Source organism: Struthio camelus, chromosome 1 (assembly GCF_040807025.1).
Source record: "Struthio camelus isolate bStrCam1 chromosome 1, bStrCam1.hap1, whole genome shotgun sequence".
Lineage (NCBI taxonomy): Eukaryota > Metazoa > Chordata > Aves > Struthioniformes > Struthionidae > Struthio > Struthio camelus.
In genome coordinates, this window is record NC_090942.1 from 91,472,593 (window position 1) to 91,490,430 (window position 17,838).

A 17,838-nucleotide genomic window follows, 5' to 3' on the forward strand; every position below is an offset into this window, starting at 1 on the left:
TTTTCTAAGCAGGGCTGGGTAGCCACCTTCAATGTATTTTTCCATATGCATTCTGAGAGCCTTTTTCAACCCTGGAGGCAACCAAGATAACCGTGAATACGAAAACATATGGAGCTGATCTGGAGTTTACTAGTAACTCTCAGAGTGCTGTGAATTTTAACTATTTTGGAGTCTTCTGGAGGCTTATGTCCTGCACAGAACCTCCCGCCCCGTTCTAACACAGTGAAAACGGGCAACTGGAGGTGAACAGAGCATGAATGGTGGTGACTGGAGGGAAACAGACTGCAAATGAAGGGGCCTGGAGGGAAACAGAGCTTGATCTGTTGGGTTCAAAGGGGAACGAAGTGTGAATAGAGGGATCTGAAGGGGAACAGCACAGCAGGTGGGACTGGAAGTGAAGAGCGCATGAATGTAGGGGACTGGAATTGAACAGAGTGAATGGTGGAGATTGGAGGGGAACGGGGTGAACAGGTCTGGAGAGGATCAAGGTGTGAATGGAGAGAACTGGAAGCTGAGCAGAGTGCAAATATAGGAAACTCAGGGTGAACAGAGTGTGAACGGAGGAATGTAAAGAGGGACAGAGGGAGAATGAAAAGTCTGGTGGGGAACAGAGCAGGAACATGCAGTCCTGGAAGAGAGTAAAGCACGTAGGTGTTAACTAGAGGGTAAGAGTGTCTGAAAGAAGACTGAAGGGGAACAGTAAGAATGGAGATAACTGAAAGAAATGAGAAGTCTGGAGGGGAACAGAGGGCAAACGAAGGGAAATGGAAGGGAACAAACTGTGAAGAGAGGTGATGGGAGGGAAGCAAAGCTCTACTGGAGTAGTCTGGTGAGAAAACAGCCACAAATTCAGGACGCTGCATGGGTAAAGAACATGAATGGTGGGGGCTGGAGAAGAAGACGACATGAACAGAGGGGCTAGAGCTGAGCGGATCGATCAGCGATATCTGGACAGAAAGAGAACATGAAGGGAGGGGAATGGAGGGGAAAAGAGCACAGGATCTGGGGGGGACAGGAGGGGAACAGAGCTCCATCGGTGGGATCTGCCGGGGAATAGAATGGGATAGTGGGGAGTGGATGGAAACAGAAGGCAGTCATCATTTGGTGATGGGAGGGGAACAGAGCATGAACAAAGGTGAGTTTTTTGTCATTTACCTCAACTTTAGCAATGCTTTCAAGACACTATCTCCCAGTACTCTTGGATGCAAGTTAGAATGTTACAGTCTGGATGGACGGATAACAAAATGAGTAAAAAACCTGGCTGGTAATAAGTGGGGTACTGCAGGGGGTCTACTCTGGGACCTGTGCTGTTCAACATCTTTATCAAGGACCTGCAGGAGCACACTCTTGGCAAGTCTGCAGATGACACCAAACTGGGGCAACAGCCGATACATTTGAGGGCAAGGCTGCCATTTAGAGTTACCCAGGTAGTTTGGAGGAACAGGCAACAGCAGCCTTATGAAGTTCAACAAGGACAAACACAAAGCTATGCACCTGGGAAGGAAGAATACCTGCAAAAACACAGGCTGGGGGCAGCTCTGCTGAAAAGGGCCTGAGGGATTGGTAGGCAGCAAGCTGGACATGAGCCAACAAAGAAAAGAAAGCCAACAGCCTCCTGGGCGGTATTAATAGGAGCATAGCCAGATTGAGAGAAATGATTATTGCCCTCTATTCAGCACCAGTTTTAGGCCCTATGATGCAAAAAGACATTGAGAAACTGCAGCAAGTTCAGCAGAGGGTCATCAAGATGGTCATGGAGCTGGAGCGCTTGCCCTGTGAAGAGTGGCTGAGGCCATGGGGCTTGCTCAGCCTTGCTTAGCTTTCTCTGAAGAAGAGCAGGCTTTGTGGGGACCTAACAGCAGCCTTTCAATATCTACAAGGATGTACAAGGAAGACAGAGCCAGGCTGTTCACAGTGGTACATGATGGGAGAGTGAGAGAATATGGACATAAATTGAAACAAGAAAAGCTTCCACCTTGTCATAAGGAAAGACTTTTTCACCACGAGGAAAATACAGAAACAAGTAGCCAGAGAGGCTGGACAATCTTCATTCTTGGAGGTTTTCAAGGCCAGGCTGGATACAGCCCTGAGCAGCCTGATCAGATCCCAGAGCCGACCCTGCTTTGAGCAGCAGGTTGGACTAGGGACTTCCTGAGGTCCCTTCCAATCTGAGGGATCCTGTTACTCAGATATAACAGGAAACGAGTATAAACAGGGGGGCCCGGCGGGAAACAGGATGTGAATGAGGGAGATGGATGGGAAACAGAGCCCAAACACAGGAGAACAGAGGGGGAAAGAGCATAAATGGTGGTGCTTGGAGGGGATCAGAGTTTGTAAGAAAGGGTTCTGGAGGGAAATGGAGTACAAACAAAGCGTGGATCAAAGTGATCAGAGGCTAATGAAGTGCGAATAGGGGGGACATGAGGAACAGAGAATAAATGGAGAGTATTGGATGGAAACGAACAGTGAACAGAAGAATTGGGAGGGCAATAGACCACAGGTACGGTGGACTGGAAGGGAATGGAGTGCGCATGAAGGGGAGCAGTTGCCTGTAAGGAGGGATGTGGAGAGTTGCTGAGCAAGGGTGAAGGGGTTGAGCATGGACCAAAGCGCTCAAAGAAGGGGGTGGAGAGGAGCAGAGCATGAACAGAGGAGAAAGGTGGGGAACAAAATGCACTGGAGGGGCATGCCAGGCCATGAAGTGCACAGAGAAAAGGGAGGTGAACAGGCTAGGCCATGAAGGACTCTGGCTCACGACGGGAATGGAGGGAAGAGCGCATCGATGGAGGAAAAAGGACAACAGGCTGCATACGGAGGGGAATGTGGGGAAACTGAGTGCTCATGGAGGGGAATGGAGTGCAAACAGAAGGAGATGGAAGGAAGAAGAGTGCGGATGGAAGGAGGTGCAGAGCAATGGAGCATTTCTGGAGGCATAAGGAGGGGAACAGAGTGCACATGATGGGGAATGGAGGAAAGTAGCTCACATATGGAAGGTCACAGAGTGGCAGGGCACACAGAGGAGCCTGGAGGGGAAGGGAATAGGCATGCACGTTTGGGAAATGGAGGGGAATTAGTCACACAAGGAGGGCAATGGAGGGGAACAGGGCATGCATGGGGGGGAACAGCATGTATGGAGGGAAAGAGAGAGGAACAGAAATTGCATGGAGAGGAATGGAGAAGAACAAGGCATGCATAGATGGGACTAAATGGAGATAAGAGTGTATATGCAGGGGAAGCAAAAGACAGAGTGTCCATGGAAGGGAATGGAGGGCAACGGAGGAAGCACTGAGTAGAGGCGGGGGGAGGGGAGCAGCATGATCGTGCAAGGGAAGAGAGGAGACCATAGCTCACACCATAGAGGCCAACATAGGGGAAGAAAGAGCACAGAGAAAATGAAGGATCATGTCCCAACTGTAGGGAGAGCTGAGGCTTGAAAGAACCAGTTGATCCTCTGCTGGGGCCTAAAGCAGCAGCAAGCACCCCGAAGTGATTGTGCCCCTTCCCTCTCCTCCTAAACCTCTCCTGGAAGGCACCCTGACCAAGAGAGAGGGAGATGTTTTTCTTAAACTGCTGCCATAAGATCAACAGGAGCACATCAGGAACTCTCTGGGGAATTAGTTTATTTATTAAAAGTATTTTTATTTTTAAGTTGATGTTGGGGTGTGCGGGTCTCCTAGTAGGGGTAATACAGCTAGTTAGCATTCCCTGCACTGATATGCTGCTGGTCTGCCTTGAGCAGAATAACATGTGTTAAATAACATCTTTTATCTGTTTTTAAATTCCAGTACATGCATCAATTAAATTTTCCAAATTTAGTTTTTGAGTTATTCATTCTTTAATGTTCCTGCAAGCTTCCCTGCTCCTCTCGGTCTAGAGAGGAGTTATCAGCATACAGTGTAGCAGAGACTGGGTCTCCTTCGGGATGCGATAGAACTGTGTGCTTAATAATAAAGGTTTCACAGAGGAGTTCTGATGAAGGTGTTAAAGAGTACTGCTTGCTCAGTGGAGAAGGGGGAGCAGTTGAAACATTTATCTGTGAAGTATATTAATTCAAGTAACATCTACAGTACTTGTTTGCTGAGTGTTTACCAAGCCTTCACTAGGAGCCCAAAAGACTTGCTTCCCTGTCCCCAGAATATGACCGCAAGTGCCTGTAGCTGCTTTGTGTCTTACATACTTATCTTAAGATGGTAGTAGAGAAAAAGGTAATATTTGCACTGGGGCTCTCTAATGTCTAGGGCATTGAATAATTAAATTCAACACAGGGCTTTGAGGGAGCAGTACCTCTGGAAATCAGATTTAATTACATTAGAGCTGAGTCAGGTAAACGCTTCTGTTATCATCATCCAGAAGAGAACAGAGAAACTCCTATCTTTTAGGGCCATTTTCAGCGAGTGAACTGTAGATTTAAGCAGTGAATGCTGGATCTCATCTAAAAGGGTTGCTGTTCAGACAAGGTCTACGTTTTGGGCCTTGCAATAAAGCTATACTTTCTGCAGAAACTCATATGGCCATTAGAAAAGCATGGGAGCCGCCCATGTGCATCTATCAGCTAATGCTAACCTTTACCCCAAGCTGAGAGCTGGAAATAGCATGAAATTATTCTTTAGTTCTGTTTGTTTTTCTCCAGTGTTCACTAACGTCTTGACTCTGCAATGTAAATGTTTCAGTGATGATGGCTGTCCTGGAATATTTTTCTCTTTTTCATCCTGTTAAAGCTGTTGTCTGCTAGGCAGCCATCAAATTTATTGCAAAACTGGTAACTGGTCTTAAGCTGGCCAAAGACTTCCATCTCTCCCCCTTTACAAAATTGCCCTTACTAACTGCTATGTTGCACTTACACAGTGCTTTATGCCTCACAATGTTTACGGTGCCCAGATTTGCTCTCAAGACTGACAGGCGAATGATAGACAAAATTGGACACTGTTCTTGAAAAGGTGAGCGAGATTTGTAACAATCACATGGCTTCTACCTGCCTTGTGTTCAGTAAGGGTAAGTGCTTGATATAGTCATAGTTCTAGGAAGAATTGTGCCCTTATTGCTTTTCCAGAGGCCTTAAAGGTGGAGTGGAGTAAAAAGAAGGATTGATGTGTTCAGACCACGGAGTCTTACCAAAATAATGTGTTCACGCTACACAAGATGTAGACGTGGGTGTGAACTATACAATAATGTTACTCTGACCAATCTGTCCTCCACAAGGAAAATGAACATTTCACCTTTATTGATTCTGCTTTTTGGGGGGAGGGGGGGTGGCAGAATGTTACAGAAATTCTGCATTTAAATGCTTTGTAGTTTGCTGCTGTTCACCTAGCTCTCCTCTGGCTTGTGAGCTGCTTATTTAGCCGGGTCTCAGCTCCTCTCAAGACCTAGGCAGCCTTGTTTTTCAAGTACTCCCTTCTCTGTGGGACCATGGAGGCAATCCACTGACTGGTGCACTGCTTGGCCTCTTCCCATGTGTAGCGGGGCATGTAGCCAAAATCCTTCTGTGCCTTGCCATAAGAGAAGGTGAAAGGGGTGTTCAGCAGAGTGACCAGGTGACGGTTGGTAGAGGGGATGTATCTGACAAAGGGCCTGAGCAAGAAGCTCACTATCTCCAGCAGCAGCGAGAAGTAATACAACATTGTCAGCGGCATGGGGAGCCGGGGCTCAATTCCAAATCCGAGGTCCTTAGTCAGCTCGTAATTTAGATCTGCGTAGCTCATATGAGGAGTGTCATCGGAGATGTAGTAGAACTGCCCCCTGATGTGCTTGGCTTTCTGTGGGACCTGCAGGGCTTTGGCTGCCTGCACATGCGCCCAGGCGATGTTCCCCACGTACACGGGGTTCACCAAAGCCTCCTTCCTGGAAAAGCGCAGGTAGACGTTTTTGTTCAGTAGACTCTTATCCAGATGACCCTGAAGAAATGGGCATCCTTCTCCATAAATGTACATGGATCTCAGGGCACATGTCAACAGCATCCCACCATCCTTTAACACCTGGCCATCAGCCTTCAGCACAGAATCCTCTGCCAGTCTCTTACTTTGGGCATAAGGAGATTTTGATATACTCTCGTAATCTGTATCTTCATCGCCATTGAAAATTGGGTCACCTCTGCAGTTTGGGCCTGTCACTTCTATGGTACTGGTGTATATGAAGTGCTGGACATTACAATGGGCACATGCCTCCAGCAGTAGCTGAGTACCTTCAAAAGAGAAACATGTGAGTCAGGTAGCATGTAGCTGAGTTGGCTGACAGAGGCTCCAGTCTACAGCTCCCTAGGTAGGGCTGGTTAGATAGGAAGCGGTATCTTTGGCCTGAACTCTGCCACATCTCCCCTCTCGGCATCTGTAAGAATCCTGTCCTAACAGGGTGACACATTCAAAGACACTGAACATGCTCTGAATCTTTTTTTTTTTTTTTATTTAAGGGGTGTCAATATGGCTGCCAGAGTTATACAAGGATGAACATTTAGTCTTAACTACATGGGTTACTTCTTATGCCAAGAATCAAACTTTGCTCTTGCTTAAACAAAGTAACTTCACTGACCGCAGATTCACGCACTTTTCACGCACTTGTGCTATTAGTTTGACAGACTTGGCTTAAGGCAGAGAACCTCAGAAGCTGTCCCTTTCATTAAGCACCATCCATCCTCTGTACCCAAGCCCTAATTTTCCATACTTAAGCATGCTTTATGAGTGCTTTGCTAAGCAGGGGTGGAATTATCTTGGGACCTGAAGGTTTGCTCCAAAATCAGTTTCACCCAGTCCAAACTTTATTCATCCATTATTCAATTGACTTTCGAGGAAGGCTTGAAGACAACGATTTTTGTCAGAACAATGCGTGATATACCATGTAGTCAAACATCGTAGAATAATATGCAGTGAGCAGTTTGATGCTTGTGTATGTATTCCTCGTTTTTGGGCATATTCTGGCCTTTACTTTTGACTTCAACATTAATGCTCTTAGTGTGACTTTTTGTATGGACTGTATATCATGTTAAAAATACAAGATTTCCTAGTCTTAAGATCCTATCATAATGCTTTCAATAACAAGAGCAGAGGTAAGCCAGCAAGTTCATGTTCTTTCAAGTAGCCAAGGGTGTTAAGCTAAGAGAGTACATCCAAGAGGGAAATAAATATTTTAATAATTTATGGTTTTTTACTTGCAAATAGAGGTTCTTACTGTCCCAGCTGAGTTTTGAATTCGGAGACCCTGCATGGCTTGCTTTGCTGCATCACTATCATGAGATCCCTTTGAAAGACCTGAAATACAGAAGTCCCCAGGCAGAGGATAGGGTTGCCAAAGGAAGTTCAGACTCTCAGAGGTATTAGCCCAACTGCTGTTATAGTCACGTGGGCTTTGCTGCAAGGCCAGCTCCCACAGCAGAGGGGACGTTCTGCTGATGTCCAGACTGTTCCTGTATGGGGAAGCTGAAAGGAGCTGGGTATGTTTCCTTTCTGTGTCTCACATTTTTATAGGTCTGAATTTGAAGCCAAGTGGATTTTCACCAAAAAATTCAGTGGGTTTGTTACTGCCCTGGATTGTGAGCATCCACGTCTGGTTCCTCGTCACATTTGTATTGCAAGAATTTTGTTTTCAAGGAGAAAAACGACTTCCATCCTGCATATCTATGAAGGATGTAGCAGTGTCTTGGCTAGTCAGAAAGCCAAGAGACCAGCAGAGTGGAAATGGAGGGAAACAGGGAAGAGGACTTCAATATTTACTCACTGACCTCAGAGCAGGACAGGTCTGTGCTTTCATCCTACCAGATGCTGTCAGCTAACCCTCACTGTCCCTGTGGAGTAGCTTCACCCACAGACAGACCCTGTTGGGAGGTTCTGAATGATTTATGAAAGCCGAGTTACTTTTTGCTTCTGAACCTGCCTAAAGGACAGGCAGGTCAGACTCAAACTCTCTAACTCCAGCTCCTTTCTGCTCCTGGGTTATTTTTATATATTTTTGCAGGGGTTTAGGTAACACTTTCTGCTGTGAAAAACAGACTGTAGCAGAAAAGAGAGCGCTTTACAAATTCCCTTTCTGAATTATCGCTCCTGTATCTTTATTTTTCCCACTATCCAATGCACAGGTTTGTGGGAACTTGCCTTTTTTGCCCTTCCCTCCTGGCAGGGACTTGAGAAGCTGCCTTCTGGACTCTAATTTGGGATCGCTTTCAATTTGTGGCTTTGACTGAACAGAAATGAATGGGTCTGGAAGCTGAATGCCCAAGTGATGGGCCAGGCTCAAATGATGAAAATGCCATTCCACGGGTTTTAAGGTGCCTATAAGAGAGACAGCTCGACTACAAGCAAAAATGTTCTGTTGTTCTGAATGCTGGTGAATAACCAATATTTGTGCAAGTGGTGGAGCATAGAAATATATTCCTCATTTGTCTGTGATGAAGCCCTTTCCCTGTGGAAGAGAGGAACAAAGGAACCGGAAAACTATTCATGTAAATAAGAGTATCTTCCCATAATCCTCACTAAAGAGCTGAAGCAACACAGCCAGGGAGGTCAGCGTGCATGGAGGTTAGGCAATATCGGGAGTTGACTGCAAGGCATAGAGGCCATTGGGATAAGGACAGGCATGAGGTTGTTCTTTTGGGAAATATATTGAAATTTCCTGACTGCTGATGTCACATAGGCCATTCCAAAGCCAAATCATTCCCCCTTCATCTGACCTTTTCATTAGGAACAGGGACTCCTTAGTAAAAAGAGAGTTCCCATGACCAAATGAGAAGTGAGCACTGACAACTGTGAATGATCCTGCAGTGCTCTGCAGTGCAGGACTGGTGCATATGGGGTGCGGAGAGGGCCAGATCTGTAGAGGGTTTTGCATACGCATGTTTTGCACTCGCATGTATCGTTGTGCAAGATACAGAACACCCCAGTGAATCTAGCTCAAAAAATCAGGTCAAGTGTTCCCTTCCCTGAGCAGATGATGATCAGCACTTAATAGACAACAGGTTTGGGAAAGGTGCTTCACCCACTCACCTATTACATTGACTTCCCAGAGCAGCTGCTTCTCTATGAGTCCTAAGGTGTCAATGATGGAAGCTGTGTGGATGACGAGGGAGACCCCCTGGCAGGCACAGTGCAGAAATGTCACATCTCGAATATCCCCTTCCAGGATTTTCACCTCGGTCTTACCCTGGAATTCTGCAAGAGCAGCAGAAAACAAAGAAAAAGACCTTACTGGCATCCTAATCAAGTACTAAAAGGAATGGTGAAGGTCTCTGTGGATGCTGTAGCTGCAGCTGGGAAGTGCTGACTGCCCAGGCACGGTGGCAATTTTTTCCATGGCTATACTGTGAAATGCTAATTACAGTACTATAGAAGTCTATGTTGCGTTACTTACCATATTTTTGGAGTCAATATTCAATATAGTCCTTTTTAAAGAGAAGCCTTTCTCATTGCAAGGAAGGTGTCCTTCAGCACCATGTGATATGCATCTATTTTAAAGTTCATAGGGGGCTGAGGTAGGAGAGAGGTAACTTTAGCTATCAATGTTCTGGTGACTGGCTGTTTAAAAAAGTGTTAACCCAGGTGCTAAATAGCCAGGCACTGCATGCTTTTGTCTACAAAGTGATGAACGATCTCTCTCCACCCACAGCACGTGCACCCCGATCTGTGTTCACACCTATTTCCTGTCCCATGACCTTGCCCATATTGCAGCTTTTCCTTTGCAGCTCTTCTAATACATTCCTTACAGTTCTCATGCATTTCTTTTATGCACCTCAGCCATGAATTGCTGCACCTCTTGTTACTCCAGCTCCAGCTCCGTTTCAGCTTCTGTAATACAGGGCCATTTTCAGGATGTGCATCCTTCTGGTCCACATCTAAGCTCTCAAGGCTGCTCTCCTGAGCTGCCTCAGCCCTGACTTGCTTTAACTCCTGCTCTTCTAGGCCAATCCCCTCTCTCCCTAGCAGCTAACGTGTGTGACAGCTGGTGTAATTCTAGTTTTAGGAGCCTCGCTTCCCCAAAGTTTTGCTAGGCGTCAGCTTCCTTCTATAGCCTAGAAGTATGCTACAGAATTTAGCCAGCCCAGCCATGTTGGCTGATTATGTGCAAAAATGTATAGTCCGAAGTGATGCTGCTCTCCTGGGAAACTTGCTGATGTGGCTGCAGCTGTGCCATGGGAGAAGACTAGCTCAGCACGACTTACAGCGTTCAAGGAAGTGGTGTTATTACACAAAACAGATAAATCCTCTTTGTAAGCCTCTGCTGTGCCTGCACTAGAGGGCTCCCCAGGCCCAGCTATTGCAAAAGGACTCTGAGGCCCAGGCAAATGCTGTGCCTTCTCACAGCCCCTCTTAACTGACTTTGAAGCAGGCAGAATTTCATCCTCTAGCTTTAACAGAGAAGCACTAAGGGATACATACAGCTGCTGGGATCTGGAACTGAATGTGAATATATTTTTAAATGTTCTTCTCTCATTATCTCTCAAACATGCCAAGATCTTTTTCTTCTCAGTCTGTTGGTCAGAGATGTGAAATGGCAGCCTAAATGCTCAATATTTCTGAAGCTGTTACTAACCTAGAGTTACTGCCCTCCCACCCCAGTCACTGACACGTGCTAACGTGCGCTCCTTTAGTTTACAGAGTGCAATTATTTTCCGAAGGCTCCATTTCCAGAGGGTTCACACTGACCTCTACTCGTATGGATGCAAAAGTGCTAGACTGGCTTTCTGTTAAGCAATTGGCAGTTGGATTTGCTCTAATAGGCATTAGTCTTTGTACAGCACTCAGCCTCCTGCTGTTCTCCATGAGTAATGATCTGTGGGGTTACAGTAATCTAAAGGACTGTGATACGTGGTTTTCAGGACATAAATTCTGACATTTAAACATGTGCCTGCTTTGGAGTGATTATTGTGCCTGGAGAGGAGTCAGGCAAACGGAGGTTTTTTACACATGCAAATCAAAGCTTTTGGAAAAATAAAAAAGAAATGATCCCTTTTAAAGCTGATTGCCAGGACAGTTGGTCTCAGTTGCTGGAAAGCTGCTGTCTAGCTGCTTTGCGCCTTATTTGGGCTTTCAGATTTCTGAAGTTGTATGTGATATGAGGCAGAAAAGCTGCTCCTGAAGTGCAGCAGTAGGGAAGATCTAAAATGGGCTCTCGTCAGGCTACAGTCCGCATTCCTATACGGTCAGCAGAAGTTGCCCTGGTGAGTACAGTATGGGCCTTTTCACTTTACCGACATCAGCTAGTTCTGAGGTTCAGTAGATTTGATCGTGTTTTGCACTGGGGAAAGAAGAGAACTACAGATGAGCTTGGAAGTGGAGAGAGGGAAGAACAAATGAATGACAGACAGCGTTTACAGTCTGAGATGGGCAGCAAAGGCAGAGACTTGACTTGCGTGTGCACAAACCATTGCCCAGGCACCAAAAAAAGTGTATGGGCTGAGAGGAAGAGAATAAATTCAACCCAGCTCTCCATTTTTTGCATACTATGACTATAAGAAAACAGCTAACCACTGAGAAAGCTTTTTCTATATCGCCAATGGATCCTGTGGCCTCTGAGCCATAAGCAGTGCTCCCTGCTTGCTGCAGGTTAATTTTTACTTGGAAATGTAATGATTACTCAATAAAATTCAGTGCCCTTTTGTGAGCAATGTCTGGCTTAGCAACCAAGTCATACTATTTGCCCCAAACTGCTTTAGCTTTAAACAATAGATAGAAAAGAGAAAGACAAACGGGAGCATCTGTACAACTTGAGTAGCTTGGATTAGCTGGTGCTCTTTTATGGAGTTCCTAACTACTGTGGAGTGGATGGTGGGGAAAGGCACTCCTCTCATGAGAGCGCTCGATTTTCCTGGGTAGATGGATGGCTCATTAAAACGATCGACTTTGTGCATTCATAGGAGAAAATTTAAAAATGTACCTTATTTTCATTTCCAAAGGATAATGCAAATTATTAGCTGCTTTAGCCCAGAGAAGCCAAGATGTTTATGCTGGTCCCATTTCAGCTACAGGGTTGTTCTGCTGCTACCCAGCCTATCTATTTTGAATGCATGCATAAAGGCAAATGAAACTGACTGCAAGTTTGAGCTAAAAAGCCAGGGTGAAGTTTGCCACAATAGGAACTTTCCCCAACGACAGTCCTGGAAAAAGCATTCCTCTTCCCTCTACTTTCCTTCTGCTTCGGAGCAGTCCTGGGTTACCAGTGCCCGTTTTACAAGCCTGGTATTAAATACTAAAGCATCACATGGTCTATAAATGTCAAGCTTGGAAAAAAATGACATGAGACAAAGGTTAGGGCAGATGTGCAGAGGGAAGAGACAGAAAGGAGTTAATGCTTTGAAATGGTGAGAAACTCACTGGAGAGCAAGCTAGGAGCTTTTCCTAACTTTTCAAGAAGGTGCCAGTGCAATTGTGGGCAAAAAGAATTCCATAAAAGGAAACACAGGAATGGTGTGAGGATAAACTGGAAGTGGAGCTGGGAGGGAGAGAAACCAAACCATCTAACTCCATGCCACGTTTAACATGACGCTCATTCTCAATGGCACAGTTCAACTGGGTAGACTCTGGGCTCCAGCTCACAGTACTTTATATTGATTGGAGCATCCTGGACTCACTGGAGATATGTAAGACAGAAAATGCCTCTATTTTAGGCTGACTGAGTGTGACGGTCAGGGACTCAGCAGGACAAAGGGGAGTGTCCCGGATAGAAACTGGCATCCAGCAGAACTGTAACTTGTACATGCGCCTGTGTTTTATTAGCCACGACATTGACTCTGCAAGGACATTGCAGATAAAAGGTGCTCAAGAATTTAGTCAGGAAGAAAATGACTGGGCGCTGCTCCTGGCTGTTCAAGAAAACCAAACAAGTGTGCCAGCAAGTAAAGGAGTTTCAGTTCCCCTGAAGAGTTAGTCCCTGGAGTAAAAAATAATGTAGGCGAGAAGACTCCAGCCCCGTGGGCTTTGCAGCAGCCCTGCCTTTGGAGCAGAAGTCACTGTGCTGGAGAAGGGCTTGAAAGGGAACAGGAGCAACATATTTCAGGTCATCCCAAGCACAGGCACTAGCAAGACACTTGAAGAGACATGGCTATAGAGGCTGATGTAGACAGAAGGACTGCCAGCCATGGTGCTGGGGCTTGAGCCAGTCCAAACACATCTGAAATACCACTCTGTGGTTCCTACTACCTGCTCTTGAGAAAGGAGCTTTGATAACTGATTTGTCCCTTCCTCCTATGCTGGCCAGATAGGCAGCAGAAATGGAGCAAAAATAGGAGAGGGAAAATGTGTCTGGGCAGCGTTTAGAGGAGGAAAGGTGGAGCGTAAGGAAAGAGTGAACAGAGTTTTCTTTTTAACAAAAAATGGAGCAGCAAAACCTTTGCTGCAGCCCAGCCAGAATTGTGCTCAACCAAACAGTTGGTTTCATTCCCCAGGAAGCTCCATTTTCTCCGCAAAGTTTGCAGCTGACATAAAGGAGCGCAGATGCTTCTGCCGTTGCCCTGCTGCATCAGTGCTAAACCCACACGTTACGGGCACTGCAAAAGCCTGAGCATGCTGCTGTTGCTGGTTTTGTCACTGTGGGAACTGCCTGGAAATCAGGACAGGAAGGGCTGCTGCAATGCCTGTGGGGATCTAGCAAATTCTCACGGAAACAGTGCGTGAGGTTTAACGAGGAAGAAGTCAGCAGAGATGCATAAAACCATCCTAAAGACCTGTGCAATTTGCACCAGGGTTACGTGCACTGTTACTATTATTTGATGTCACTTAACCACTTTAAAGATTGCAGCTCTTTAGCAAATTGTATAGGGTTGTTCCATAAGAATTCCCATACAGGTAATGCCTATATGGAGGGAGAACAGTTTTGCAGTTAAGACATTTGATGCAGGAAAGCATTGTCAAGTCTATGATATATGCATTTAAGAACTTGATTAAATGTAGGTTCCTATGTGCCTATTTATAGATGTGTTCAGGATCCCAGAAAAGCAGAACATTTAAAATACAGTACTCTGAGCTGCCTGCTTTGCCACAGACTGTGTATTATACTGGGCAGATCACTCCGGTGTGCTGTCTCCATTCCCTTCAAGAAGCTGGAGTACTGACTTGCCCTTTGCAAATGGGTCCTGTCTCTTCTGTGCATAGCAAACAAGGGTTCTGCTCTCCAGGCAGCTGTGATTATAATCATAACCAGTTTTTAAGCTGTGCCCTTACAACCCTCAGCCAGGGCAGGTGACTCCAAGTCTGACTAATCCAGGCTTGGAGAGAACCATCATCACCTGCACCTACAACCCTGTCACTGCCTTTAGACTTGCACATCAGAGCCCAGGGCAGTACACTCCGGGCTACGCTGCCCCCGAAGTACAGCCATGCCTTGCTTTTCCTTCCCCCAGCAGTGTGAGATTTTTGCATTGATTTTCGTCTGTGGGCTGAAGGCAATATAATCACTGCAGTGACAATAACTAGGTCTCTATTCCAATCTACAGAAGCCTCAGGGTTTGGCAAGGGGAACTGTTGCTTTTAGATTTTACCTCTGATTTCTGTGCTGAAGGGAGAGGGAGGGGTGGAGCATGACTTCCTTGAGATAAAACTTGCATCCGCAAAGGTGGGGTGGGGGCTATGAGGTAGAGACTTCCAAGCTGTCCACCTAAGATAACATCACATATACCCACAACACGGTAGTCCAGGACCAGATGGCACTTACTTCCAAAGCTCCTGAGCGCTTCGTTGCTAAAAGCTTTGTCCAGCAGTCGGATCTCAGCCAGTGCCTCCTCTTCTTCCAGCAGTAAGCGGACAATCCTCTGGCCAAGAAACCCTCCTGCTCCTGTCACTAGACAGCTCACCCCGGCCAGTGACATTGCTCTGGGTTGCTCCTCAGTTGCAAACTGGCTCGCTCTTGAGCTTGGAGCGGCTGTTTTACCTCCTGCCAGCAAAAATGAACAGATAGCATCAACCTCCAAGGCCTTTATGAATCAAGGGGTGTTACCAGAAAGAGAAATTAATGGAAAGTAAACGTTCAACCCTGTGCTAAATGCTGAGCCAACAATTTTTAAAATATTTCTTGCTTTTACTAGCTATTTCTTTTCAGAGGTAGCCTAGACATTTTTCCTACAAAGAAAAAATATTTACAAAGTATTATAAACTGAAGACATTAACAAATCTTTTCAGGCAGAAAATCAGCTTCAATGCTACACAAACCCCACCAATGTCTGTCTCAGTCCTTGCGTTCCACCTTTCCAGCATTCAAAAGACCGTGGAGGAGATTTGCCTGTATTTATATACTGCACAGCACCACCTCAGTTCTCTTGCTTCCCCTCCCTCTCTCATGCCTCCTTTGCTACAAATGACCACAGTGCTTCCACCCCTCCCCTCTCATGCAAGAGCATTCGTGCTGTAGCTGAGGTCCAAACGCCTGGTTAAATGTGGTCCGGTGTGTCTAAATTATGGGAGGGCAAATCCTCATGTTGCTTGTTCTCTGTAGATGTACTTGCTTGTATTAAACGGTGTTAATGTGAAGGAAGAGAGCATTAAATGAAATGTAAATAGCGGGAGTAGCCATTTACACTGCTCATGTCACAGTGTTGGTGAAGTGGATTTCACTGCTCTAGTTTCTGGACTACTGGGCTCGCCCGCCATAGCACGGGTTTCTCACGCTCTCTGCGCAGGAAGGACCAAAAACACACTTCTGGGATTTTGTATTTGTTCAGCATACTTTACTTGAGGCTCAAAGTGTTGAGATGATCCTATCTACAGACTGTGTCTGGGACAGTATCTGTTAAAATAAGACTGTGATGCCTGTTTGTGCTTTCACAGTGGACTGTCATTACTTTTTACATTTCCAAAACACAGAGAACATGCCCAGGTACCTCTCGCTAGGGCTTCACTCCAGTTCTAGTGAAACACTTCCAATGTGAGACCAGGGTAGGGCTTAGGCTTTAGTCTAAAGTTCAGAAGACCCATTCTGCCTTCCCAGTGCTTTGGGTGCTCTCAGGACACCCTGACTTGAGTTCTGTTTCTTTCTCTCTCAGATAGGGTTGATCAGATTTCCTTATTGAAGTGGCATGTTAAATAGCTAGCTGCCTTAAACAAGGTAAAGTGCCATGGGAAACTGCAAAGCAGCCCCAAAATGCACTGAAATCACTGGAAAGAGGATTACTGATTTCAGGCATAGCTGGAACGGATCTCTGAAAATGATTGACTTGCATTCATGCAACTAACTCCTAAACTCCCGGTTTTATACTGTGGTCATGAATCCTGTTCACTCACTAAAAAGAGCCCTGGAGAAAAGCTATAGAAAAAGCACTCCCACATCACTTTTTTAGAGCAAAACTGAGCCTTCAAGTAACATCAGGAAAGCAAAGCTGTTTTGAGTCCAAGGAGCAAAAGGGAGCTCCCAGCTGACACAGATGATAAGTTTTGGCAACTGTTTCAATGACAGAGTCCTTGAAAACTCTTCCCTTACACCAACAAAGCCTTATAAAAATTGTTATCTGTGCTTCTTTCCTTGACTACTCTCAGACAGGACCTTCACATTGTATGTTCTTATCAGAAGCTGGTGCAAATGAATTTTATGCTGTGCATGCGTTTTGCAAGGAAAAATAGCTCATAAAACCCTGCTGCTACAACTAGCGTTCTCTGTGCATACTCCTTGAAAACGATGCTTCGTTTTTACTTTTAGAAAGGAAATAAAATGCCTTAAAGAGGCATTAGAAAAGCAGGCAATACAGCCGAGCCTCTTCGGCTACAAAATACTTTCTGCACCAAACTTGCCCATTAGAACGCCTCAGTTTAGTAAGGAAGAGTGCTTTATATGAGAATATGAATATTGCATAGCTGTAGATGATTGTAGGGAGACCTATAGCTGCTGTATTTTAGTGCTCTGAGGTACTACTGGACCAAATGCATGACATGGTTTGAAGGAATCTTCTACACTGCTAAATAACATCCCTCATTTGAACTGTCATTTGCAGATGTCAGCGATCAGCACAGCAGCAGTGCACTAAATTCCAGTGTAGACCCACACGTTTGCCAGACTGTGATGCTTCATGCATTTACTGCTAAAGATAATTTTTTCGCTATTTCTTCTCAGAATTGTTGTGTGGTGTTGCTGTGTGGCATGACAGCTCATCTATGCTGTAAACAAGACGATCAAGCTCTGCTGTTTCCCCAAGCAGACCAGATGCTGGAATGGTCTATATGCCCCAGAGACTGTTTACAGAACATTTTCAATGAGCAATAAGGCCAGTGCACACCTCAACCCTAGCCCCCATGAACAACTTGATGAAGTTCAAGGTTGTACCATGGGTCTGGGATTTGCAGTCTAACTTAGCATCATCTAAAACGTTAACAAACACGCCATTCTATCTGTGTCAAGGCACAGTCATTTTTTAACTATGTTGCCTTCTCCTCCTTGACTTTATCATAAAACAAGGCCTTCACAATCTGATATTTTCCCCAAGTACACAGAGCTGGATGCTAGAATGGGCTGCACATATGAGAGTATCATTTCAGAACATCAGATCTTCCAAATTTTGGCTTGTGTTGGAGAATTATCCTATATGGACTAAGTGGACAGTTTAGTCTATGTGGAATTCACCATGTCCCATCACACCTGTGTCACTGATCTGCCAGCCCGGGGACAGTGTTTGCCTTCCGGCTTTATTGGTGGCTTATTGTGACAGAAATGTCCTGGGGCAGTGGCTGACCGGTATTAAGAGAACACACTTTCTTTAGCGTTGCCACAAGTTAGAAAGAGATGGAGGAGAGGGAGCATAGTAGACGTGAGAAGAAAGCAAGAGAGAAACAGTGAAAGGACATTTCCCAGCAGCAATGAGAACAAACTGAGTAGGTACGCTGGAATGAATGAATATAGTAAACTTGCAGAGCAGAGAAGCTTTGGGTAGGAAAGAGGAGT

General features: G+C 45.6%; 1 protein-coding gene across 3 annotated transcripts; it reads right to left on the minus strand.

The window, feature by feature from the left end:
- Positions 1 to 5,188: 5,188 nt before the first annotated feature.
- Positions 5,189 to 15,317, minus strand: HSD3B1 (hydroxy-delta-5-steroid dehydrogenase, 3 beta- and steroid delta-isomerase 1). 3 transcript variants are annotated; one of them, XM_009685069.2, is made up of 4 exons: positions 15,128 to 15,317; positions 14,629 to 14,847; positions 8,970 to 9,134; positions 5,189 to 6,181 (listed from the first exon to the last, which is right to left on the minus strand). In XM_009685069.2, exons 1-4 carry the CDS (start codon positions 15,165 to 15,167, stop codon positions 5,367 to 5,369), a joined length of 1,239 nt encoding a protein of 412 aa, XP_009683364.2. In that variant the 5' UTR covers positions 15,168 to 15,317; the 3' UTR covers positions 5,189 to 5,366. The 3 variants fall into 3 exon arrangements, with proteins under 3 accessions (XP_009683364.2, XP_068787205.1, XP_068787206.1); XM_068931104.1 differs by having other exon boundaries at positions 15,123 to 15,265; XM_068931105.1 differs by lacking the exon at positions 15,128 to 15,317 and adding an exon at positions 15,054 to 15,092.
- Between the last annotated feature and the right edge of the window lie 2,521 nt (positions 15,318 to 17,838).